The sequence below is a fragment of the Onychostruthus taczanowskii genome, unplaced genomic scaffold, assembly GCF_017590055.1.
Source record: "Onychostruthus taczanowskii isolate IOZ18803 unplaced genomic scaffold, ASM1759005v1 scaffold28, whole genome shotgun sequence".
Lineage (NCBI taxonomy): Eukaryota > Metazoa > Chordata > Aves > Passeriformes > Passeridae > Onychostruthus > Onychostruthus taczanowskii.
The window spans coordinates 3,309,089-3,334,840 of NW_024500128.1; the positions used below are offsets into that span (position 1 = coordinate 3,309,089).

The 25,752-nt window shown below is 37.4% G+C and overlaps 1 protein-coding gene across 9 annotated transcripts in view; it reads left to right on the forward strand.

Annotated features, from left to right (window-relative positions):
- ATP2C1 (ATPase secretory pathway Ca2+ transporting 1) overlaps positions 1-25,752 on the forward strand; it is a 63,830-nt gene that overhangs the window by 17,440 nt on the left and 20,638 nt on the right. For 2 of the 9 annotated variants that reach the window (XM_041407751.1, XM_041407753.1), the window contains exons 2-12: positions 521-689; positions 14,456-14,566; positions 15,470-15,586; positions 17,147-17,236; positions 19,952-19,987; positions 20,876-20,937; positions 21,287-21,395; positions 23,162-23,317; positions 23,866-23,934; positions 24,643-24,718; positions 25,223-25,289. In XM_041407751.1, coding sequence (XP_041263685.1) covers positions 684-689; positions 14,456-14,566; positions 15,470-15,586; positions 17,147-17,236; positions 19,952-19,987; positions 20,876-20,937; positions 21,287-21,395; positions 23,162-23,317; positions 23,866-23,934; positions 24,643-24,718; positions 25,223-25,289 — 899 coding nt within the window. In that variant the 5' untranslated portion in view covers positions 521-683. Of the gene's footprint in view, positions 1-70; positions 768-14,455; positions 14,567-15,469; positions 15,587-17,146; positions 17,237-19,951; positions 19,988-20,875; positions 20,938-21,286; positions 21,396-23,161; positions 23,318-23,865; positions 23,935-24,642; positions 24,719-25,222; positions 25,290-25,752 lie in introns of those variants that run through there. The other 7 variants (XM_041407750.1, XM_041407755.1, XM_041407749.1 and 4 more) reach the window with 6 other exon arrangements.

The following is a 25,752-nucleotide window of genomic DNA, read 5'->3' on the forward strand; positions in this document are numbered from 1 at the left end:
CCGAGGTGAGGGGCGCGGCCGGGCGCCGGGGCCGGGGCGGCGACCGTGCCGGAGCCGCCGCTTGCGCCTCCGTGCGCTGCCCCAGCCGCCTCCCCCGCGCTGCCCCGCGGCCTGCGCTACGGTGCGGGCGGGGCCGGGCGGCCGAGGGGCTGCGGGCGGGGGTCGCTTCGGGCAGGCAGCTCTTCCCTTCGCCGCTCCCCTGTCTCCCGCCTGGCGCCGAGGATGCGGGGTGCGGGCAGAGCGGGGAAGGGGGTTACTTGGGGTGAGGGTTTATTTTTAGGAGCGAACGCCCCTCCCCGGGCGGGACGAGGCTGTTAGAGGCGCTGGTGGCGAGGGGGAAGCGGCGGCGCTGCTCCTCCGCGTTGCTGGATCTGCTGGGCGGCTAATCCTAATCCTCATCCTCGGTGGTCTCTGACAGCTCTGCGGGCTCCCTGGGTGTGCGTGTGCTGCTCTGCGCTGGGCAGCCTATACGGCTTTTTATTTCGTTGGGTTTTTTTAAAATAATTTTTTCCTCTTTTAGCGTTGGTTTCTCTTGCAGATGTTGCTGCAGGTGGGGGCAAAGGGAGCACTGTGATTGCCTGGGATCTTGGGGCATTTCTCTCTTCACCTTTCCGCTCCCGCTCCAGCGCTGCTGTTGCTAAAGATTTTTGTAACTATCGACTCAAGTACAATTTCGATGGAAAATGAAGGTAAAGGTCTCATCAGAGTCACTGACTTCATTGGAGCTAAGAGGATTTTTGCATGCAATTTGGTGACAACTCCTACTGGTGCGTGTGTATGTTTTACCGTTCCAGGGGTTCGCAGGGTTGCTCTCGTGTGCTAATCTTGTGGTAGGGATTTTGATCTGCATTTCGAGATTTAAGATTTTTAGCATCATCGTTTTTCTTTATTTGTGCTGCTGCTTGTTTGAACTAATTGTCAGACAGATTTTATTCTTTCTTCATATACAAAGTATCTATTGTGCTCCGTGTGTTTGGAATAGAAATATTTTATTTAGACAGAAACTTCTTAGCATTAGTTGCTTGGCGTTAGCTTAGATTACATGATTCTCCTAAATTTATATTTCAGGGTGAGATTGAGAAGCATTAGTTGCCTTTTACTTTGAAATATTTTGTGTATTTATGTGTTCTTGAAAATGACTCAAATCTGCTCTCTTGGACAGTATTTAATTAAAAAGTGACACTGAAGTTTTGAGTACTGAAAGAGGTAGATCTATTATGCTTTCCCCTTCTTGTCTAATTTGGAAATTACTTAACCTGGGGAATTATTTCAGTTTTCTCCTTCTGGCCTTCAGTTTATGCTCTGGGAACCTTGAAAGCCCCTGTGCCTTGTGACAGTGAACTTCATTGATTTGGTTTTTTCGTTTTGTTTGTTTCTCCTTCTGTTTGACTCTGTATGTTGAAAATCCGTAAAATTAATTTTTTTACTATATATATGTATAAGAAAAGAAACATTGATACCGCCCCCCCCCACCCCTCATGTCATCACTATTCTCTGAAAATGGGCGGGGGTTTAAGTGGCTACTGGATTTCCTTTGCTACAGGTTGTTACATGACATGTTAGGTGCTCTTTTTCCTCCCACGCCTGTCTGAAAATAGGAGTGCTTTTTCATTTGTTTGACTTGAATGAAGAACTAAATTGAGGTTGAGGGATAGACCTAAGTTATTTTTGATGGTGGATATTTTTCTGATTTGAAATGTGGTTGTTGTGGATGACTGGAAGGTTGTGGTAGATGTGAAGTCCAACCCACATTGAAAACTGCGTATGTAGGTTGCTATCATCCAGCATTTCAGAACTTTCTTCTAACTTTAAAATCATGTGAGAATATTTTAGATTCTATTGATCGTGGCCTCCAGCTGAATATTTGTAAAGAAGAGTGTGGATCTTGTTAGGTAGCGGGAATTTTGAAGTGCACAGAGCACCTCTAGAAGATCGGTCTTTGTTTTTAGAGGCTGGATAGCTGACAGGAGTGGGGTCAGTGCCTTTGCGCTGCAGTCACTGTTGCAAGTGAAAGGGTTTTGAATGGGCAACGCCCAGGAGCAGGGGAAGGCAATTAGAGATAATACCACTGAATAGAATTACACTTGAGGGAAAAAAAGTATCTGTGTGCCAAAACCCAAATGGCAGAAGACTTTTTAATACCTTGCAGTTATGTTACCAAATAAATAGTGTATCATAGATGGAGTGTACAGTCGAGTTGTGTGTGATAGAGTGGCTCTGTGTTCTATTCTTCCAAATACACAAAGATGGCATTTCTTCCGGAATAAATAATATACTATGCATAAAATTAGTAATATTTCTATGATAGAAATAACATTAAAAAAAGCTTTGGCTAGGAGAAAATACTTTAAAGTAAGATCAGATGCATATTTCAAAGGCAGAAATAAAGGCTGTGGTTTATTGAGGATTTTCAAAATGGGATAGGCTTATGGGGCTTAGGAGAAAATTATTTATGATAAAAAAACTGAAGTGGTTCTCTGAACACATGAATTACTTCTTCTCCACTATTTCTGCTCCCATATTCCTCCATCTCATAATTAATTGAGCCTCCAGATGGGCATGGATATTTACAACAGTGTACTGTCTGTTTGGGTGTTCTTGGTATTTCTGAGCCCTTCTTTTTCTATCAGTGTGACATTTTGAGGCAGCTAGACAGCAACAGCTTTCATATTGGAACTTCTCAGCACTCTTGATGTTCCTTAATGTATTTTTTTCTAGCTACAGCTGAATAATCTTTGTAATCTTGTGTTACAAAGACTACATTTGGAATGTTTTTAAGCTTTTTTTTTCCTCAAGTATATGTTTGGAAAGTCTCTTAGGTTTGGATGCTGGGCAAGAGATGGCAGATTTTAGGGGTTTTTTTCCTCCTTTGTTTGAAGGAATATTCAAGATGGGGAAGTGATGAGATGGTTAGGAAAAGTGATGTTTTTCGGTGTTAATTCAGTACTCATAAGCAGTATTATGTGTTTATGTCCAGCCTAATTAATGTTTTGTCCCAAGACTTTGTGGTTCCTGTTTCTTGCGTTGGGTTGATTAACTTCCGCAAAAGTTCATGTTTCTCTTGGTAAATGCGGAAGAGAGAATTTCCCATCATAGGAAGACTTCTGCTTGATCCTAAACCTGTGATTTAGAGGAATGATTGTATTTCCATTTGGGAAGAGTGAGTTTTGTGGCTTCTTTCCGTAAGAGGAGTTTTTTCTTAAACTGTAGGCAGTTAAGGAAATCTTGCATTGACAAAACAGTTTTGTAAATTTTGGATCTCTCCATTGATACCTCTGGGCCATTTCAAGTAATTTTTTGTAATGTAGTCTTAAATTTTTTTTCTCCCTCTTATCAATGTCTTTTAGTTTGTGATTTAGTCTGTTTGTTTGAATCAGGATCACCTTGCAGAAGTCTGCCTTTTAGTAGAAAAATAAAGAACAGCTTTCATAGATTTTGAGCTTCTTTGAGGTCAGACCATGACCACAAATACAAATTGTTAAATAGGAGTCCTGTTTTGTTTTCAAGGCCTTTAGGTAGGATTCATTTTCATATCATTAAGACCTGAATGGAAGAGGTCAAAGTAACATTTTCCTGAAAAAAATATTTTCCCAAAATCATGTAGAACGTTGGTACAAAAATTCAGACCAGACTTGCTGCATGTAATGAAACATTGTGTGGTGATTCAGAAATCCTTCTTGATCCTCATTGTTTTGAGTCCTAGTTAATTTTAGGTAATCTTCAAAGAGGATGGTTAACTTCAGCCTATGGTCTCTAGTAATTTCAGGATAATTGTGATGATTGGATAAATAGGGAGATGTAAGTGAGGACTGTTTTATTTCTTACAAAAAGGTACTTTAGTTCTTCATAAAATCCTGACAGATCAATAATTTTTGTTTGTCTTGTGCTGGAAGTGCAGTTGAATTTCCTAGTGAGTTTCATGGGTAGTGGTTTTTGGTTTTGGTGGGCTTTTTTAAATGACAAAAATGGGCTTAGTTGCTAAGTTATAAGACTGAAGATCAGTGAACAGATTTTGGGGTTTGGGGGCAGTGAGTTTTAGCACCCTGGACTGGCTCATCATGGATTAGGCAGCTGTAAGTACTAATGAAGGGGTGGAGCGTGTGTACATGCAGCAGACAACAGAGGGGGGAGGGATGCCTGTGGCAGCAGTGGCTTGAAAACAAATTAAACGGCTCCAGAGTGGCATCATCAGTTGTTCATTAAGTAATATCCAAAATAATCAGATTGAAATTTGTGATGGGAAATGTTGGAGGTTCTCAAATGGACTTGGTGTTACCACAGCAGTTCAGGTTCCTTTTGGAATGTAGATGATTTCTTAACAAATTAGTAAGTGAAACAAGACATTTGATATCCATTGATTACAGTTTTTTACTATCTACAGCTTGTAGAAAGCTAGAAACTAATACTTCACACTTATGTTGGCAGAAGTTACATCTTCTGAACTTGAGGTTAAGATGATGGAAGAGAATTAAACTCTTTTTTTAAAAAAGTGTTTTTACTGAAGATCAATTCTATTCCTATATTTAAACAGTGCTTCGATAACTTAAATTACTGCTAAGTTAATGTAGCTTAGAATTAATATGCATTACAAAAATGTATTTACTTTTTAAATGAACAGTCAGAGTAATCTTTTAATCTGTTTGGTTGATGGAGCATTAGATAGTTTTAGCCTTTTCTTTCCCCTTTTTTCCCCATGCAGGTAACTTGCAAATGTATAATAACCTAGAAGTGATTTAAATGGTGTCAGTTTGGTGTCATGGTGGAGTTCAGCTGTTGCAGAGTGTATGTTTAGTTATTTTGCTTGATTTGTAACTTCTTTACTTGGAGAGTCTATGGTACATGTAATCTCATGGTGAGGCAGGAGGAGCATTGCTGTAAGGAAAATGCAAACAAAATTCAACAAAAGAGAAACAAACATTTTTTTCTTTTTTTTTTTGGTGAAGAGTGACAAACATGCAGTGATTTTTGAGCATCATGGGATGCTTTTCTGTAGGACTAAATAAAAGGGTCTCATAGTTGAAAAAAGATCCTGCTTCTGTGCTGTGTTCCTGTGCTAGTGTTGTGTTGACTCTTGTGGTTTTTGAGTTTGTCTGGCTTGCAGGCTTGGCAGAAGGTTAGCCCAGCCCTTCTTTCCCCTTGCCCTTGTTGGGCAACTTTCTGTTGAGCTGGAAAATTGAATGGGTTCATGAAGTGTTCAGGTAATGTGGAAAAAGGTGAGGGACAGAGGAGTGAGACCTGTTAGCTTGGCTCAGTTCCTGACATAATCATGGCTCCACTTAGTATCAATTCACCCACAGACCATGGTGGAAATTTGCAAGAGTGACATAAGTTAATAAATAGATTTTTAGTTGTGAGCTCTGCTTTAGATCCGGTGAAAGAGTTCAGATGATACCTAATTGACATTGGGTGATAAAATTGACATTTGCAGTGTGGTTTGTAGAAGCTAGAAGGAATGATAAAGTTACAATGCAGAGAAGAGAGGGAAAATAAAATGCAGTAATCAAGGTATAAATTAGGGACAAGCATCTGTTTCTAGTTATTTGTTTTGTAAACATTCTGCTCCAAACAATTAGAAAGAACAAAATGGATAATGGGTTAACAGGTGCCATCTACAGCATCTTCTACAAAGGCTTTTAAAATACTTTTAAATCATAAATTTTCTGCAGCACTTTTTTCTGCATACATAATTCACAAAAAAAAAAAAGCATTGTGAATACAGTGTTGCTGCTTGATACTAATCATAAGAAAATTTATTACTGTAAGTAGAGTAATTATGCAGTGAGTTATGTTTGCATTTAAATTGACACTGACAGTAGCTTGGTCCTGAGAACTGTTGTAAACAGTAAGTTCAGTATTTTTTTTACTTAGAAATTTGTTTTATAGCATTATGAAGAGAGTGCATAGCTGTTAAAGATATAATCAACTGTGGGGTCTTGAAGCTTCATTATTTTTAACAAATATGGAGAGAATATTTGTATTGCTGTTTTTGCTCAATACCAGTATATGGCAACTAAATTCTGCATGTCATGGATACATTAGCAGCACATCACAGGGTGATAAAGTTCTTCATTTTAGTGTTTGCCATTCAAGTGCCATCTTTGATTCAGGGAAGATCAGCACTTCAGAGTGTTATGAGATACAAGCAGGCTGTTGGAGAGCAGCCATATGATCTTATTTCTAAGCTTAAATGTTCTCTTCTAGAAAGTTAGTGACTCTCTGGCAAGATGCATGGCTGGTACTTAGACCCAAAGTTGTTTGGCCTTTAACTTGTAAAGGGCTTCCAGTGAATCAAGGATTTAAGCTGAAGCAGGAGCTGTTTAGAGTCAAATGAGGTATGGCCAGCAGGGCTCTCTTCTTGGCTGGTGAGTTTCTGAACTGATAAGCTTTGCTTTCATCGAGGCTGTAGCATTGATTTGCCAATTTTAGTGTGTGCTTAGGATTGTTTATCTTTTTGTTCTTCTGATTAATAGGTAATGACAAATGTAAGAAATGTCCAAGCAGGCTTTTTCAGTGTTCAAGGAGTTTGTTTTTTTTTTAACAGGAAGATTGAAAACAGAATTTTGGCCAACCAACTATAGATAAGTCTGATGTGTTTGTCTTCGTGGTAAGCTGATGGCATCTCCAGGCTTTCAGCAATGAGGCTTTAAACCCATTATAGTGCATCCTCCAGAGTATGCATAGATGCTCTAGATGGTAAATCTTTTGTAGAAATGAAATAGAAAATGTGTTTGGCATTCTTAAGTTTCCCTGTATTCTACATTAAATAAGCTCAAGGAAGATAAAGTGGTGTTGGAGGTTTAGCTGGATTGTTTTTGCCATTACTCTGACAGTCAGGAGCACTGCAGTCAGGTTATGGTATGATTATTTTTGTGAAATGTTTTCTCTAGCTAGAGAGCAGGCAGTTGTCACTCACAAGGTTTGCAAGATAACCACACAGTGTATACTATGATTAGAGCAAACTGCCCATCTTAACTCTTTGCTGGTAGCCTCTGTTGAACTAGATGTCCTACTTTGTTTTTTTAAATTAAGGAAGACATGGGGAAACATCCTGAAAGAGTAAAATGTATTCCAGTTGTGGAGACAGAGTTGTTTCTCAGAGAGTGTTCCTGGAAAGTATTTTTAGGACTTGAAAATAGTTCTTGAGCGTTATAGACTATTATAGACTTAATAAATTGCATGTTAAATGGATCATCTTAGTCTTTATTATACTGCCTGAAGTAGATGGGGCTAGGGAAAGGTCGCTTGAATATTTTATGACTTTTAAGGTAGGACAGACATTGAGATTTGAAATGGTCAGTGCCAGTGTTTGATTCTGCTTCTTATTTTGTCAGAAATGCCAAAGTTGTGTATCAAAGACTATGGTTCTACATTATGGTTGTTTCTTGGCCATAGTGAAAGTCATAAGCGCTGCTGAAGTGGTACTGGAATATGAGGCAGGATTTTTTTCAGGCTTACAGGGCAGCTTAGCAGGTTGTTTTCATAATTTGGGTGTTTATATTTCTTTGGTTAATGGGTGGTGTCTTGTCCTTTTTCTATAAAGTATTATGAAATGACACACAATAGCAAGGGTCTGAAACTGTGACCTCCCAGGATAAAATTACTCTAGAAGGAGAGCTCATTAATGCAAATTAGTGTTTTTCTTTCCTTCTGGCTTTTTTAGAGTCAGAACTTTTCTGTGTTAACTTCCTTTGATGTTGGGGCTCCTGGTAAATGTTTTAACTAAAATACTGTTGAATAGGAACAAATTTTTTCTTTTTACTGTTAGAATACAGGATTGCTGCAGCTGTTTCCCCAGAAGTGAAAAATCATCACACTTTTCCAGAGGAGTACATTCAGTAAGAGACAGTAGACAGTAACTTCAAAGCCTTCAAAAAGTATTTCTTTTTCTGAGCAAACAGTGCCTGGTAGAAAACAAGAGGTTCATTAGTTTGCAGACTTCAGTCTTTCATGGGGTGGGAAGGGACAGCTCTTTGCAGTGACAAGCAAAATATTCTTTTTGCAAATTGGTTGCGGGTGTTTGTGTCAAATAAATGTTGGCCCTTCTTGTTCTAAAAGCCTTATTTCCCGCAGAGGTATGTGTCAGGGTTTAATGCTCTCTGACCAGGTTCTTTTAGATAACCCACATAAGAAGGGTGCAACATTGAATATTAGGGCAACAAGACTGGTGAAGGTCTGAAGCACAAGTCTTATGAGGAGCAGCTGAGGGAGCTGGGGTTTAGCCTGGAGAAAAGGAACGGCCTGAAAGGAGGGGGTAGCCAGGTTTGGGTTGGTCTCTTCACTCAGGTAGCTCATGACAGGACAAGAGCACATATCCTCAAGTTGTGCCTTGGGAAGGTTTAGCTTGGACATTAGGAGGAATTTCTTCACAGAAAGAGTGATTAGACACTGGAATGGGCTGTCCAGGGAGATGGTGGAGTCACCGTTCCTGGAGGTGTTTAAGGAAAGACTGGATGTGGCACTCGGTGCCATGATCCAGTCACCATGGTGCTATTTGGTTGTAGGTTGGGCCCTGATCTCAGAGGTCTTTTTCAGCCTAATTGATTCTGTGATATCAAATGTGTGTGTTTGAAGATACTTGATGTTGTGTGGCTTTTTTTATTTAGCAGAAGGACACGTGCTTATTATGTTTTCAGTATATTTTATAAGTATAGTTTGTAATTAGCAAAATGTAGACATTTCAATACACAGTTCAATTGCAATACCAATGTGATTCCCATTTCCTGTCTCTGTAATATATGCACCATTGTCATGCTGGGCATCCTTCATCACCAGAAAGGATCATGTGAGTTGAGACCCCATATGGTGCTCCTGAGATTTTGTGGTTCAGTGCATGTGGTCACTGAGCAATGTGAGCCTGACCAGCATGGGGTGGGATGCAAACTCAGACATTAGCATTCTTTTGATGAAATCGGGTAGAAACATTCACACCACCAGTTGATCCACTCAGCTGACTGAGGTGGTGTTTATCTAAGGCAAAGGCCACCCTCCTGTCCCACTGTGTAGTGGTCAAGTCAGCCTCTTTGCAACAGCAGTGGTTTGTCACACCCTGTGTTATATCCTGAGCTTCATGGGTGCTTCACCCTCGCTCATTTCCTACAAGCCTTCTGATGTAGAGCTTTGTGGTCAGTCACTGTACTTGAATATTTATAATATCCAAATATGCAGGAGTTTGAGGCTCATTTGAGAAGTTGCTGGTTAATGACAGTTGGTCTGCATGATTTAATCACATGTAAAGTACAAACAACTGTATCAGTGCAGTCTGTAAAATTAAAGCCTTTCTCAATATTACTTCCAATTATATGCACATAATTAAAATATAGATAAATTAGTTCAAAAGCCAAGAATAAGACAGTAAAAATCAGTTTACTTAAGGTAAATTTGTAGCTTGACTTCAGTTATAGTTTGTGAACTTGATTGCACTGTGTTTTATTTATTTTATTAAGACTCTATGTGCCACACTCAGCTGCTTCCGCCTGCTTATTCTGCTAGCATTACTGATTAATTTCTCTGGAGATTTAATTCCTGTTAAAATCTGGTGGATGTCTAAAATTCTCAGCATCCAGGGTTCCAAAATCATCTCACAGATAAAATCGAGTCATAGTCACAATCATGTAGAGTATTGCTGGTTTCAAAATGGTCTGAGAGCTCTTGAGTGCACCTGTCTGCCTTACCTCCACTTTTGGAATCCTGCTATTGCTTCAGGGGTTTGCTTCTGGCTGTACAGTTGGTCTAGGATTTACTGTAACTATTAAGTGTGCCTAAAGCCTTTTTTGTGTGTGTGTGTGCTTGGCTTTTTCTGTCTTGTCATCACTTGGCCATGGTTCTGTGGCTGGGACTTGTATTGAGATTCCAGAAGCACTTTATCTTCTAAACAAGAGGGGGAGGGAAAGATGGCATAAACATCTAGTGAGATAGGTATTTTTAAGGGCATTGTTAGCTAGTGACTCTCTGGAATCACTGTTGTGATGCTGAGCAATGATCTATTGAAACAGGGAGCTTGATGATGCTTAAGATAGATAAGATAGTTCTGCTTTAAAGAAGACTGTTAAAAATGTGCATCTCCAAAACCTCTAGCCACAATGTCCTAATCAGCAGGAGAGGATTTTGCAGTGATTCTTCATATCTGATGGAGCTGACAGAAAAAAAGGATTACTTCCATTCTGGGTAGTCTTTAAGGAAAAGATACATTTTGCAGCCATATCTTTGCCTAGTGGGAACTGTGTCCAAAGTCTGTGTTCATGCACAGGGAGAGTCAGACCTCTGTGCCCATTGACATCTTGTTGATCTCTAGTTCTGTGTGTTCAGGATTCCAGACAGTGCAGAAGAGCACTTGGTATTTAAGTGTCTTACTGTATGCATTGGTGTCTGTGTTGCCCCTGTGCACCTATTAGCCATGCTCTGAATTGTACAGACTTGGAGAAGAATATGCTTTATAGGATCTGAGCTTTTGAAACCTTTTAGTGTATATCATACATAGCTTGATCATACAGAAAGTTTAGAAAATGGGAAGCTTATACATTTCAGTCTGGTGTTCAGTTGAACACTACATTATGTTGAACACTACTGTTTTTTTCAGTGTGGGGAAGGTAGAAAAAAAATGGAAACTAATTCTTATGCTGCGTGAGGAAGTCCTTATTCTTTTGGGATCCCACTAAAGAAAGGCATGAACACTTGAAAAGCAGATCACTACTGATAACTGAGAAAAGGCAATGGCAAGGTATAAAATCATATGCCCTTTCTGATGCTAGGAATCCTTAGATGATACAGCTTTAGAAGGATCTCTGGACAAGGCATGGCACATTGTAGATCTTGTTTGCTTATTGCTCATTGTTGCTCACTAGTACTGTTATGGGGTTTTACAGTACAGAGTCATCCATCAGTGATGGTAGTCAGGTCTGGAATCAGAGCTTTGAAGTGTCTCATGGACAAAGTGCTCTAATATCCTTACCTCATTAATAATACTGCAGTTCCTGAGAAAGGTGCATGTAATGTTTCAAGTGGGAAAGATGGCACACTGTACACATACTTAAAATGAAATGCACATTGATTAGTTACACATTGATTAATTTCAAGTGGGAAAGATAGCACACTGTACACATACTTGAAATGCACATTGATTAGTTACACATTGATTACGTGGACATTCATTAATTGTGCTATTGATTGGACACAGCATGACTCAATAATGATCACACAGTATCCGTGATAATCTCGTACCTGAATGTGGGTCACTGACTGTTCACACAGTAATAATCTTACAGGCGGATCATTACAAACAAGTTGAAAGGTCTTTGTAGTACTTGTATGGCTTGAAAGAGGTTCAGTTTTACAGGGATTGATAGGACAGATTCAGACAGACTTAGGTAGCTGTTCAGATGGACCTGAAGATTCAGAAGGAATCTCAAAGAATCAGAATTTCTTTCAGTACCTCAACTTAAATTTCATTGTTTTTGTGAATATCTGGGCTTTTTTTCACTTTTGCTGTTCTCTATGGATTTGTTTCTCTGCTACGTTTATATTTCATACTTGTAGGTCAGTTGAATTGCTTTATATAACGTTTGGAGGGCTGTATATTAGCTAATTAGTCAAAGTGTTTTGGTCACCAGTTTGTATAAAAATAGATTTTGCTATGAGGGTGTTCTAAATTTTCAGACTGCTGTCAGTGATTGTGGGTCCTTCCATTTGCATTCTCTGAGCAAGAAGAGCTAAAAATTGCCCTTAAAAATAATTGTGAAAATATACTGATGTCAGTGAGCCCAGCTGATGGATAATGGACTTGTGGTGCTAAGCTGAGAAAAGCAATGGTAGCAGTAAGCTGTTGGTACTTCATATTGGTCATGGTAGAAGGAAGGTAGGCCCTTGTAGCCTATGAGAAAGAAGAAACACTAACACATTGCTGTTAACTAATTGGCTGTATTTTTTTTTTCAGAGAAAACGTAAGGGAACTCTGAATTTCTGGTAGTTTAAGCCTTCCAGACAAATTTGTATTTATTTTGATAAACATCCTTTGGTCACAGTTCCATGGTCGTATGATTGATGCATATTTCTTGGCCTAGAAATGATGCTGTGTACCTTGGAAGTGGTCCAAGAAAAGCCCTTCCTGAGGCACTGGTGTATTTTTGTTAGCTAGCATCCTGCTGCTTTGTTCCTTGGTGGAATTAGCTGCAAGTGGGGAATGGAAAGCTGTAGACCTAGAAGCTTCAGTGGTGATGTGTGTGCTGCCTATCCGATACCTGACATTGGCCAGTATAATTTCTTAGCCCATATTTTCTTTATCCATAAATAAATCTTGGCCTGCAATGAAATACTGAACTATTTTAAGGCATCAACCGATGAATGACGGAAAATTAATTGCAGCATAGGATGGAAAAAAATTCTGCTGTATGTGGGTTGTCTCCTTTGGTACAGACCACTGCGGTTCTGGGAATAGCTCCTGTTGGGTACCTTAAAAGGTGTTGCGGGGGCCCAGATCTCTGGTGGGCAGCAGTGCAAAGGGCTGTAGAGAGCACTTGCCAGCAGTATAGAATAAGTAATTTTTCTGGTTTTGTGGAAGTAAAAGTAAAAGATGAATAGTAAAAGCAAAATCATATGCTTGAATATGGTCATTGTGGTCCAGCAGAGAGCAAGCACAGCTGTTTTTCAGATCTAAATCTGTTCGTATAACCCACTTTATATTTTGTGAGGGGAACAGTGATTGATTTCTCATTGGCTAAGCAATTGAAATTTAATTTGTGGCAGTGTTAGACATTTGAAGCTGTTCTTTTCTGAACTGCAAGTGTAGTTTAATCTACAAAGATTGCAGAGGGTTTTTAGAAATTAGATGAGGTTCCAGGCAGAATTATTGTACCATGTTTAATTCTGCTCTGGTGAAAGAAGCTGGTTATAAAGACTTTGTGAGCCTTTATCTTTCTGATTCTATATCAGATTTTCTCTGTAGTTTTTTTCCACCACATACAGTACAGCATTCCTTGTAAAAATGGGAGATAATGTGAATGAAATATGTTTCAATATGACTGGCTTTATTGAGTCTGTCACAAAAAGGTTGTCAAAATAAGCTTGGTTGTTGCACTGTAGTTCTATGCTAATGAAGATTTATTTGGAAAACAAACCTGGTCACTGAGAGAACCTTAACATTTCTGTTTAAGACTATTTAAATTCTTAAAATAATCTTTAAAAAACGTTATTAGACTTTCTAAAGCCCTCATTGATAATATTAAGGAAATGACCAGTCATGTGTCCTTTTTTGGAGTTGTTGTTTGTGTTTAGCAGCGATGTTAGTTGTTACAGGGAAAAAGATTTTTCTCAGGAATAAAATTTGTAATGGCTGTCAGTTCATTTCTGCCTGCCCTTACTGGGAAAGCATGGTTGCTCAGCATTTTTGTTAAGAATGTAGAATCATCTTGGTCAAAGTCATATGGTTGTGGGCTTGTTTTGGAGCAGCACTTAGGCTTAATGGTTTTCTGCCTTATACTAGTGTTTGGTAGCTACAAAGAAAATGAGCTACAAAAGTGGAGTACATGGCCAACAATGTGCGATATAGAAAATGAAGATTGCCATACCTTTCCTGGGACATAAAATGCTGGAATCTTTTAATGTGTTGTCATCTTTAGGTACTTGTGTTTTAAGTCTCAGCACCCATAGAGGAGTTATATACAATACAGTAGTTATTTCCTAAAGCATAAACCTGCCAGCTGAAATGCTGTGCCAGTATAATGTGAAAGCCATTTCTGTGGTCTGCATCTTTGCATGTTAGGTCTCTTCCAGTTAATGTTGGGGGGATGTGGGTGCAGTGAGACAGTCAGCAGGAAAAAAAGAGTATCACTACAGCTTCTCATGTAAACAAAAATCAGAAACTCTGAAGTGTCATTAAATATCAAAGCAGTGCTGACCTATGCAATCGATGTTGTTATTGCGCTCTTCTGCAGTTCTCAAAATTTTAGCTAAAATTACAGAAAACATTACTTTTTATGGCATTGATTTGAAGCTTTTGTACTGTAGTCAAGTTTTATAGCTTCACTTGCATCTGTACACTTGTTTGAGGTTTTCTTAGTGGTGTTTCTCCTTTCTTTATATACAAGAAAATGTAAATAGGCCTGCTTAGAGCACCTTCATTAATGACTAGAAAGTAGGAGCAGGAAGGGAAATTTATCTGGAGTGACTTTCTGAATAGATATTGATGATAATGAGCTAAAGGATTATTAAGTTATTTTGCTGTTAGGATCTTTGCCATCACTGAACATGTTGTTACAGAAATTAGTGTTCTCACTTGCATGTCCAGTGTTTTATTGTTGCAAGTGATAACTGCATGAAAATAAGCTGAATTGTAGATTATTTAAGTGCAATGTTTATAATAAACTGCCTTTGAATAGTATAAATAATTAATTGTTCTTAAATGTGTGGTTTAAAATAAAACACTAGCACTCTCCTTCCCTTCAGACTTTGGTTTTGTTTCTAGGTTGCACGTCTTCAAAAAATCCCTGATGGTGACAATGAGACAATGATTCCTGTACTGTCTTCAAAAAAAGCAAGTGAATTGCCAGTTGATGAAGTAGCAAGTATTCTGCAAGTAAGTAATTTTTTCATATCAAAAGAATACTGATGTCAGCAAACAATAAGTTTGATATTTCTTAAGGACAGATCTTGTAATTGCAAGCTGATGCATTGTCATGTGGTTTGATGTTACCTGCTTCTAAAAGCAAGTTGATTTTTAAATTGTTACTAGAAATTCTCTAATCTCTAAATATTTAAGGAAAAAAATTGGGCTTTTGCAGGGGGAGTGAGATTAAACTTAAAAAATTTGGATTTGTCTGCTTTGAAAATTGCAATTTGTTAATAAAAATCCTAGAGTCAGTCTTGCTATAAAATTCTGTCCTGGGTTTTTCTTTTTTATTACTTCCATTTCTCTAAGGATTCTTTAATGTTCTTAATTTATTTTGGTAGCCTCCATCTTAAGTGGAGAAACAGGACTGAGAAAGCTACCCATTGCCAGATTTATGAACCATTCAATCTGGGTTAATTTTCATGATAGATGGTCTTTTTTCATTTTCTGTATGCTCGACTGCTTGAGGAGTACACCATGATAAATGTTGGTCACTGACAACTCAAGATTTTGAAGCTTTTGAAGTAATTTGGCTGAGTCACTGAACTCCTGACATAACCCCCAAGAGTCTGAAGGATGCCCACAGTTTGGTTTGTTGTAGAGTTTTTTGCAGGGAAGATCAGCAGTCATTTACAGATGTGAAGCAACATCTGCTTCCATAGTTCTTCTGTGAATTTTTTGATTGAATTCCTTAAATACTGCCAGAGTTTTAAAATAATAGTTAGCTTTTATTGTCATACAAACAGTAGTACCAAGCTCGTCTGTCTGATGTTGCCCAAATTCATATAATCGAAGGCTGTGTATTGGGTGTGAGAATTTTCTCCAGCTTCTCAGTGTAATTGCTGTTTCATTCTTTGCATATTTTAATAGGCTAATCTTCAGAATGGCTTAAAAAACTGTGAAGTTTGTCACAGACGGGCATTTCATGGATGGAATGAATTTGATATTAGTGAAGATGAACCACTGTGGAAAAAATATATATCCCAGGTGAAGATTTTTGTCCTTTTTGCTTTTTTGGTTTTAATACTTTTCAGTAGTTTTGCTCTTTATTTTGTTTTGCTCAGCTTTTGTATACATGAACATACTTTGATAAAAGTGAGAAAAATCTAGTTGAGTGGGTAACTAAAACTTGTAAAATTTATATCTAGTTTACCTATTGAAAAAGCTTTTACTTAGGTATGTATCTATCAACATCATAGTGTTTTAATTGTGATTTGTTCTTAAATGTGTGTTCATAACTGTCCAAAGGGTGCCATTCATAACCAGCCTGAGGGCTAGAAAAGCAGAATAAACTTCCCTGTAGTCAAACGTGGTCCTGAGTTGTACTAAGATGAGAGAACAATGCATATGACCATTGGTAAATATTTAAAGGAATGTGAAATATGAAGAACTTGATAGGAAATTTCAAAAAGCAAAACTGCTGCCTTTGATCTGAGGGTGGAGGTGGGACCAGCCTTGATTCTGGTGTCGAGCAGAACTGGCAAGACTCAAGTGTGAATTTGTATCTTACCAGTGTGATATATCTCAAATACATATATACATATCTGATGTGGAAGTGTCACTACTTTCTCCTGCCTACCCATCCCACCTCCCAGCTATACAAGATATTTACACAGACGATTCCTCTAATGAATTCTGATGTTAAACATTTTGGTCAGAGTTTGCTGCACCTTGGCTGTGCAGCAGTGCAGCCCTGAAGTTGCACTCTGTGGTTGACTCTGTGCTCCTTGGGAGAGATTAAAAAGATATTCAGTGCTTTGATGATGGTAGTGATGGGAACACATCCCATCCTGGCTATACTCTGGCATTAATGCTTTATTTTCAAGTGTGTAGGGTCAATTACTCAGATACAACAGAACACTTCTAAGGCATATTGCCCAGGATTATTTTAGATGGGATTTATTAAAATTCTTACTTGCTTTGAGTGTGATTATCGGATCTGCTTTTGGAATGTTCTTCAACTGAATTGTAGGAATGTTCTTTTTTTGTACTATTTCTTAAAAAAAATCAGTACGTTAGCAACCAGCTGTCATAGAAGAAAGATCCTTTATTGTTTTAGCCTTAAAAAACTGTGGAAATTATATGATCTAAAAGGAAAACTTTTATCTTGTAAAAGAAGAAATCATGAATTGAAAGTTAAGAAGTATATTGCTACCTTAATAGTGATCAGTTGCTGGAACAGGATCAGTCTTTTATCTCAAAGACATTTTGAATGTATTTCAAGCTTCTTTTTGTATGTTTAAATACAGTATAAACAGTTATAGAAGATTATTCTTTTTGCATTTAAAATGCGAATCAAGAAATGTAAGAAATATTTTGTTCCTGTTACATATTGAATACAGTCTATTCAAGTCTTTGATATTTAAAAGAAAATGCCCCAAGTAAGCATCTGAACTGTAGAGTTAGCTTTTCTTTGCGCTGCTAGGTTATAAATATTTTAATAACAGAATAATATGTTTCAAAAATAGATCTGGTGTGCTCTGAGGGGTAGGTAAAATGGCCTTTCTGTCAAGAGTGTGGCTGAATTACTCTTCTTTTTAATTTCAGTTTAAAAACCCCCTTATTATGCTTCTCCTGGCATCTGCAGTCATCAGTGTTGTAATGCATCAGTTTGATGATGCTGTCAGTATTACTGTGGTAAGCAACTAAAATTCTGTCTTGGTTGGAAGTACTTGGGAGTGTGTGACCACATGTGTGTTCAGCATCATGAGAATGCCAGTGTGGGGTGGGATCACTTGATTGCAGTTACTGAGTTGGATTTGTGTGTTATCATTAAATCCATTTAGTTCATGACTGGATTTTGGTTTTTTTCTTTTGTTTGTTTGAGAGCAGAAATACATAACAAAATACATGAATAATTTTTGGCTGCTTCTTGCATCCTTTCTCTTGGTAAAATGCCTGTCTTTAGCCATTTGTTCAGAGAAGCAATTTTTGCTGTGTTCTGTGTAATTTTAATCTAAAATTATGCTTTAATTTCAAATTGAAGCCAACAAAAACCTTCTGTGAATTTACTTGAAAGATGTAATCTTTTAAAACATGAAGTAAAACCTGAACTGTCTAGAAATCACAGAAGAAAGATAGAAGCTGAAATAATAAATTTTTGTAGAAGGTTGCAGTTAAATCGGGTGCTAAACTAGTGAGCCAAATATAGTACTCGTAAGTGTTTGTCACTGCAGTTGGCACAGAGAAGAAAACTGTAATCCCTTTGACCTTTTAGGGGTCATAGGTGGTGACTGAAAATCATGATTTCTTTATGACTAGAGGCACGTCCTAGTTGGGGTTTTTTTTCTGTTTTGTCTTACCTCTGCACTTTCTGTGTTGACTTTACTTTTGTACATAACTCAGGGTAACTGGAGGTTTGCTCCTAACCCCTCTAATTTTTTATAAAGAGTAGTTGCCTTTGAAAGATAACCTGTGTGGCCTCTTAAAGATGAAACTTGCAATTTTGAATTTGAGTGTAGTTTGGAATCGTTTGTTGCGTTCCTAAGTTGGATGTAGATAAATTGTTGTATTATGAAATATATTTAATTACTGTGGCCGAAAGTTGAATTATTTTATGTTTTTCTCCGTGGTTATTGCCTTTAATTCTATTTCTTAACCCTCTTGAGCAAGGCAATGAGAAAAAAAACAAGGCAGTTAGTGTAAGAGAGCAGTAATTTCTGCATTCTTTGTTACAGCCTGGGAAGAAATCTTCTAATAGCCTTGTGAACATTGGTGGAAATATCTTAAAATACAGAGAAAGTATTATTGAGTTGAAGTTATCAGCTGTGGGTTTTGTCTAACTTCTAACTAACTTGTACTATTTCGTCATGTTAGTATCAATAATGCCCACTTTATCACCAAGTGAATATTTGTTTTATTTCATTTTCAGATGATAGTGCACTTTTTCTATGACTATACATTGTGTTCAGAGCCTTGGCAACAAAACTCATTTCCTACTAAAGATCAATGACATACATTACTTTTGGTGGCATTGCTGTCTTGAGCTGCTTCTGCCATCCTTTTAGCTCTGCTGGTACAAATGTTAAACTTCTTGTCAGGACTAGGAACTGATGAAGATTAAAACAAAAATAAAATCATTAAATACTTTCCATTTGGCTTCTTAATGCAAGCCATTACACACAGACATAAGTTGAGAGACTGATGTGAGGCTAGGAATGCAGAGCTTTTTCAGTTAGTGTGCTCTCTGGGAGTATAATGTAGCCTCCAAAAACCATGGAGCTGTGATGGAAATATTCCATGGAAAGATGAAATATATATAGTTATTTCCTCATATTCAACTGGTGAGGCTAATGTCTCAACTATCACAAGTAAGGTGCATTTATGTGGATTTATTTAAGAGTTCAAGAGAGTTTTTCATTTGCAAAATGGTAATATCTTGGTTATTTTTAGTAGTTGCTGTGTGTACTTGAAAGGTATAATTAATGGTTGTTGTGTTATGATTCTGGAAGAAATCAGTGTAACAACTCAGCTTGAGTAACACATTCAGTTAATGTAGCAAAACTCAATATGAGAGTGTACTGAAGGAGAAGATGAGACTTGCTTTACAGCAAACTCTAATCTTTGTTGTTTCCTGGAATGGATTAATTTCATTTGCTCACATTCACATCACGTGCTTGGAAGCCCCGTAATGTTTATGGTGAAGTGTTGCAACCAGAGTTGTATGTGATAGAGGGGACTATGAAGGCTGCTCTTGAGGCCTTAGTACTTATCTTGGATTCTTCCTAATGAGCAACATTTTTTAGCTTTTTTGTTTGGGATCTCTGACATCTGTTTGGGTTGTGCCCTGTGTCCTGTTTCACTCTGTGGGTGCCTTGGGCAGGGTTTCTGAGGCTCATCCTCCTCGTGTTCTTGCTAGGGTGTTTTATGGCTCCAGACTGGTTCTTCAGCCTGCTACCTTTTATCTAGTCTTTCTGTTATCTTAGTATTTGAATGAAACCACATCTGTGATGCCCTGTAGTAGTTAACACACCTTTGTTCTGGTCACAGAAAACACCAGTCAGTTTTTCTACTTGTGTCATGGGTCTCTTTCTGCTGCTGTCTCTTACTGTTTAGAAAAAGGAAGCAGAGGCAGTTTTTCAAGTTTGCTATCTAGTTATTAATCTTATTTTTAGTAAAATCAGGTTGTTGCATTCTTGGACATCGCTGAAGCAGGTGCAAATAGATAATGACATTGCTTTTATGACAGACCTGAGAGATACAGAGTGATTTTGAGCATGAGAAAATTAGTTTGTTTCCAAATCATCTCGTTAATATGTAGTAACAACTATGACTGAGCAAAATCAAATATGATTGCATACTTTCGTGGTCGTTTGGAATGCTTTTATCTCAGCCACTTCTGTTCTCTTGCAGGCAATAGTCATTGTTGTTACAGTTGCCTTCGTTCAGGTAAGACAGCTGTTGTCCAAATAAGATCATTGCTTTTATGGAAACTCCTTTATTAAAAAGACTGAAGCAGTTGTCTTGGTGCATTGTGCTGTGAAGGGTTGAGTAATGTGCTTTCATCCAAATCTTTGCTTTTTCTAAAGTGCATGATTTGTCCTGCTTTAACCATGTTGACATTTATGCACCCATACCAGTATTCTACTCAGCAATAAGAGTACTTGTAAGGGAGTCCTTGTAATAAACAGTGTAGAAGTACGTAAACATCTAACTTCATAGAAAAGATTTTGAAAATGTAGCTCTTGCTTTAATTTTGTGCAGAAATGAAAACAAAGATTGTCTTTGTTTCCCAAGTCATAAAAAAGTTTTCATTCTGTAAATGCACAGCTTTAGTCAGGGTGTGCCTAAACCATAATTGCTTTGTGTGTTTGTACTTTATATCTTTAATTATCTTAGTTTTGTAACCTGTTTATCAAGTTAAAGGTGAGCTGTGTTGCCTTGGTTCTCCAGAGGGCTGAGAACATGAGCACAGTATTTTTGTTACTCATTTGTTAAACTGTAGCATTCAATAATGTGTCTGATCCCTGAGTTTAGAAGTATTCTAGTAAGTATTACAAAGACCTGAAGATATTGAAGGAAAATGCAAAGGACCTCTGCTATTTTTTCAGAAGAAATGCTTGTAGGCAAATCTGTAAAATTTTTCGGTGTTTGGAACATATTTGCTTTTTAAGCTATCTAACATAGAACTGTTGAAAGTCATGTCTTATCTGTTTGGAATATTACTTAATACAACTTTATTAATGAAATCAATTTCAGTAACTGTATTTTATGTTATGCAAGTTTTCCCTGTTTAAAACTGCCATCTTATTTATTTTACAAAAACTGTCTCTGCAGGAGTACAGATCAGAAAAATCTCTTGAAGAGCTTAGTAAACTAGTGCCTCCGGAATGCCATTGGTATGTAGTTTTGTCCTTTGAGTCCTAAAGTAAATCATAAGAAGTTTAATCTGAAATGAGTAAATGGGAAAGATTTTACTGAACTTAGTTCCTTTGTATCAACTTTTTATGCTGACATAGGACACACTTTGCTTTTGCTCATTTCAAAGATTGTTTTATGAGCCTAAGAAACTACACTGTGTGGTTGTGAACCCTTTCAGTGACGTTACTGATGTGTAAGCTCTCAGAAACAAGCAGCAAGTCAGAAATATTTTGCTGAAATGTATAGCATTGCAATGTGCAGTAGTGTGAATGCTTTTCACAGCCAAGATGCCAGAGAAGTCACTCTCACTTCTCTTTGTGCCTACAGTGTGCGAGAAGGTCGGGTGGAGCACACACTTGCAAGAGATTTAGTGCCAGGTGATACAGTCTGCCTGTCAGTGGGAGACAGAGTCCCAGCTGATCTACGGTTATTTGAGGTACATTCCGAACTTGGATTTAATGTTTAATAACTTTACTTTTTTTGGGACAGAGGGGAACGGAAGATAGCCACTGAGTACTGAAGTGCAGTAAGTGTTCTTGTTTGGAGTTCACAACTGTCTTGATAGAAAATTTGAAATAATTACTTTGCAAATGTTACATACATTCTTAACCAATGTAGCTAGTTTCTTACTGCAGGACAGGAGAAAGTATTTTCAAGAATACATTATATATAAAATTGAAAAATTCTATTTTTCCCTCTCAATGTTAAGTATGTTGTAAAAACATTTTTTTCAGTCAGAATGCTAAGATATTTTGGCATCTGGTTGAAGGTGGTTTTCACGCTTTATTTGCATTAAATTTTAAGGCATAGTTCCACCATTCTCCAATAGTGGAATATCAGAAAAACTTGTGAAATTGTGCTGGTGTAATCTTTTCTCTCTGACACTTTTTCATCAGTGTGTGTTGTTGTATCTTCTAGTTTACTGAATACTTAATTTGTGGTATTAGCACTGCTGGAAGTGCTTGAGTTGAAGCAATTGCACTATAGCAGCACTTGAACATTCTCTAAAAATGCAGTGGAGAATATATATATATATATATATATATATTAATCTGTCATATTTTGTGGTTTTAGTTTAATAATGTTATTTGTCTGTCAGATTGGTCATCCTCAGTTTGCTCAGTATCTGGGCTATCTGTCCTGTTAGTGTCTGGATATAAAAATCTGTATGTCCAGGTTATCCACAGCTGATAGTTAATTAATCAGTGTTCATTTCATAGACAAATTCTAAATTAACTAGTTTCTTAACAAATTTGTCTGGATTGTGTTGTTAGCCTCTGTGGTATAATTGGTACTTGAGTGGGTTTATTTTTTATGGTTGCAAACACTCTGCTTCCCTTGGCAATTGTGCAGTCCCTGCATTGTTATGAAACTGCTGTTGCAGCAGCACCTACTTTCCTGCTCATGTCTGATACCATGCTATGATAGCAGCATGCTCAGGCCTCTTGCAAAGCAAAGCAGAAGTGGAATTAGAAGTTTCTCAGCTGTCTGCAGCCCTCCACTAGATGATAATTTTTTCCATCCTAAACTATTCTTGCAGATCATTTGAAAATAAGAGCATGTCATCTTATTTTCCTCTGGTGTCTACTGGGCATTGCTACAGGATAGTGGGTTTTAAAAGAAATTATATGGAGACCATATTTTCAGAGAAAGAACTAGATTTGTTCTGCATATTCTCATTGATGCTGTCCTAGAAAACAGTAGAAGTGATAATTAGACACTCTTTGCTTTGGGAAGGCATTTGTACAAATGAGAACTTTTCTGCACTGGTCTCATTTTTTGGGGTCAATCTTGATTTTTAAAATTAATTTGCAGATCTTTTCTGGCCTAGGTTTTCTGTATGTTCTGTGTGTTAATGAGTGGTCCATCAAGTTTTCTGATCATCTTGTCTAAAGCCAGCATATTGAATCAAAAGCTAACATACCTATGACAGTGTAGACTTGAAACACAGTTCTTTTTGGTAGTGGTGATAAATATTTCAGAGCTTGTGGCTAAATTTGAGCAGTAGCAAAGGGGCATCTTCATCTTCCATCTTTGACTCTAGTGAGAGCTTTGTAGGAGTTCTTGTTGCTCTGTTGATCCTTAAAATATTGATGTGCCTCCTTATCATATTTTAATGGTTAAAATTGTGAAACTTACCATTACACTTCCAAATAGTTAGAAAATATTGTCATGGTTTTTTTACCTGTTTTGTTTTCAAAGGCTGTGGACCTTTCTATTGATGAATCCAGTCTCACAGGTGAGACAGCTCCTTGCTCTAAATCTACAGCTCCTCAGCCAGCAGCAACCAATGGAGACCTTACTTCCAGGAGCAATATTGCTTTCATGGGGACATTGGTCAGATGTGGAAAAGCAAAGGTAAAAGCATTATTGAGAGAGAAGATTATGTTCCATGTTTAAACTATTTGAAGGCAGTTCTTACTTTTTAAGTTTACCTCTTGCTGATTAGTATGATACTTTGCAGAGCTTTTTTCAGTGCTGCTTTTTCATACACTAATTTAATAAGAAAATTACTTCCATGAGAGCTCAAAGTCATAGGGAGCAGATGATGTGAAACTCCTTTTTCTAGGTTATGGTGTTTTACTTCTAGAACTACAGTCATGTGTTTGACAATGTGTAACAGAAAATACAATTCTGGCTTGTGTTAGGTGTTACCAGTTTGAGTTTTGCTACTGGTAATTAGTAAGTACTTCAGCAGTGGACAGAAAAGCAATTTGTTTCAGTGAGGCAAAAGGTTTTTTAGGAAAAATTCCCTACTTGTGACAGGAACTAATTCTATAAACCAAGTTAAAATTTTTATTGGGCTAAGTGGCATTTGTCCATGATTGGAGTCAAATGTGTCAATAACAACTAACATTAAACTTCAGATTTGATTTGGCTTTATGTTGTTTTTTGGTTGTTTTTAGGGGATAGTTATTGGAACAGGAGAAAACTCTGAATTTGGGGAGGTTTTCAAAATGATGCAAGCAGAAGAGGTAAGAGAAGACACTGTAGATGCAAAGACAGTTTGAAAGTGTGTATTTCATTCATTAACACTTTGAATTTGTTCCATAGGAACTTAGTTAAACATAAGTTGCTTTCAGTATTTTCCCTTTCTCTAGTGAAGCAAATCTTTTAGCTCTTGGACATGAAAGTAGTAATTGAATGCAGTGCAACAAAATATCTGTAGCTGACCTAAAGATACTACCTGTGAAAATAATACTCTGCACCTGTCCAAATACTTACATAGCTTTCTGTTTTGCTAAATTGAATTTTCTGTGGATGATTAAAAACATGTCTTCCGAGATATAACTGGCCTTCCAGGGCTCTAGTGCCTGTATTTTGAAAAATCAGTTTTATTCTTGCTACCAAGAACTTTTTTGGTCTTGGAGGAAGTGTGGTAGCTTGTAGTTGGCATGATATTTTGTTTTTTTTAATGAATTTTTTATAAGACCTTTTATATTAGATTTGTTGCAGATATCACAAAGCCCTAGAAGAATATTTCTAATAAATATTTGATTTCATTGAAGTATTTTTGAATCTCATTGAATTCTGTGAAGGAACAGTCTGCGTTCCTAAAGTAAATGTATGGAGACATAGGGTATAACTGCATCTTATTCACTAACTGTCTTGAATTTTGCATCTGTGAAGTAAAATGTGGTGCAGTTCATTTGTTAACTGCTGCTTGTTTGCCGTTTATCAAGGCTCCAAAGACACCCTTACAGAAGAGCATGGATCTCTTGGGAAAACAGCTTTCCTTGTATTCTTTTGGTATAATAGGTAAGATAATTTATGTAAAATAATTGCAAAAGATTATCTAAAGGAAACTAGTGTGGGGCCTGGGAAATGGAAGACTAAATCTCTGAAAATCTTTCAGTTCCTGATTTCATTGGTCACTTTGAGTTCATGTCACTAGTCATCTGAAAATGGCATAATATGACATAACTCTAATCATAAGGGTGTTCACTTGCTTCTTCCTGCAACTGTACTTTACTGATTTTTTTGTCCTCCAAATGCTTCCTTTTAAATTGCAATGTGTCTTGGATTCTGATTCAAAGTGTGCATAAATGAGTACCTCACTTAAAGATGTGATTGGGCAACTTGGCTGGCAAAGCTTTCTTCATCTTTGCCATACTAATGGGATCATGACAATGAAATAAATAATAATTTTTTGTAGGTAGCGCAGTCATAAGCTTTGTTCTGGTATTTGAATTTTTTCTTGTCCCCATGAGGCTACAGTGCATGCTGGTTTTACATTTATCCCCTTGACTGTTTTCTTTATAGGAGTTATTATGCTAGTTGGCTGGTTGCAAGGAAAGCATATCCTTGATATGTTCACAATTGGTGTGAGGTAAGATTTATGTTGTGAAATAATGTAGATCATTCATTACAGCAAGTGTTTGAAAGCTAGTGATCTATTTCATAAATATGTTTGCATACACTGCTCTTAACTTCATGTAATTCAAAATGAAAATAGAAAAGCAGATTCTTACATATTTTTAATAATGCAGTGTGTTCCTGTTAGTCTCTTAAATTTTCCATTCATATGGTGATTTCTGAGGGTCTTGTGGAACATCTGCAAACAGGCAGTAGAGTTGTACAGTTTGAATTTTTGTTGCTGAGTAAATAAAGTAGCTGTAATTTTACAAGGCATATGACAAAGTTATTGCAAGCTTTGTCATGTAGTTCAATAACTCAACTTCTACTATATTATGCAATCTTAATCACAGTGTGTTTGCTGAGAACAGCACTGAATTTAGATGGTCTAACTCCATACTCCTAGAAAAGTTGCTGGGTTGCTGATTACATGGCCA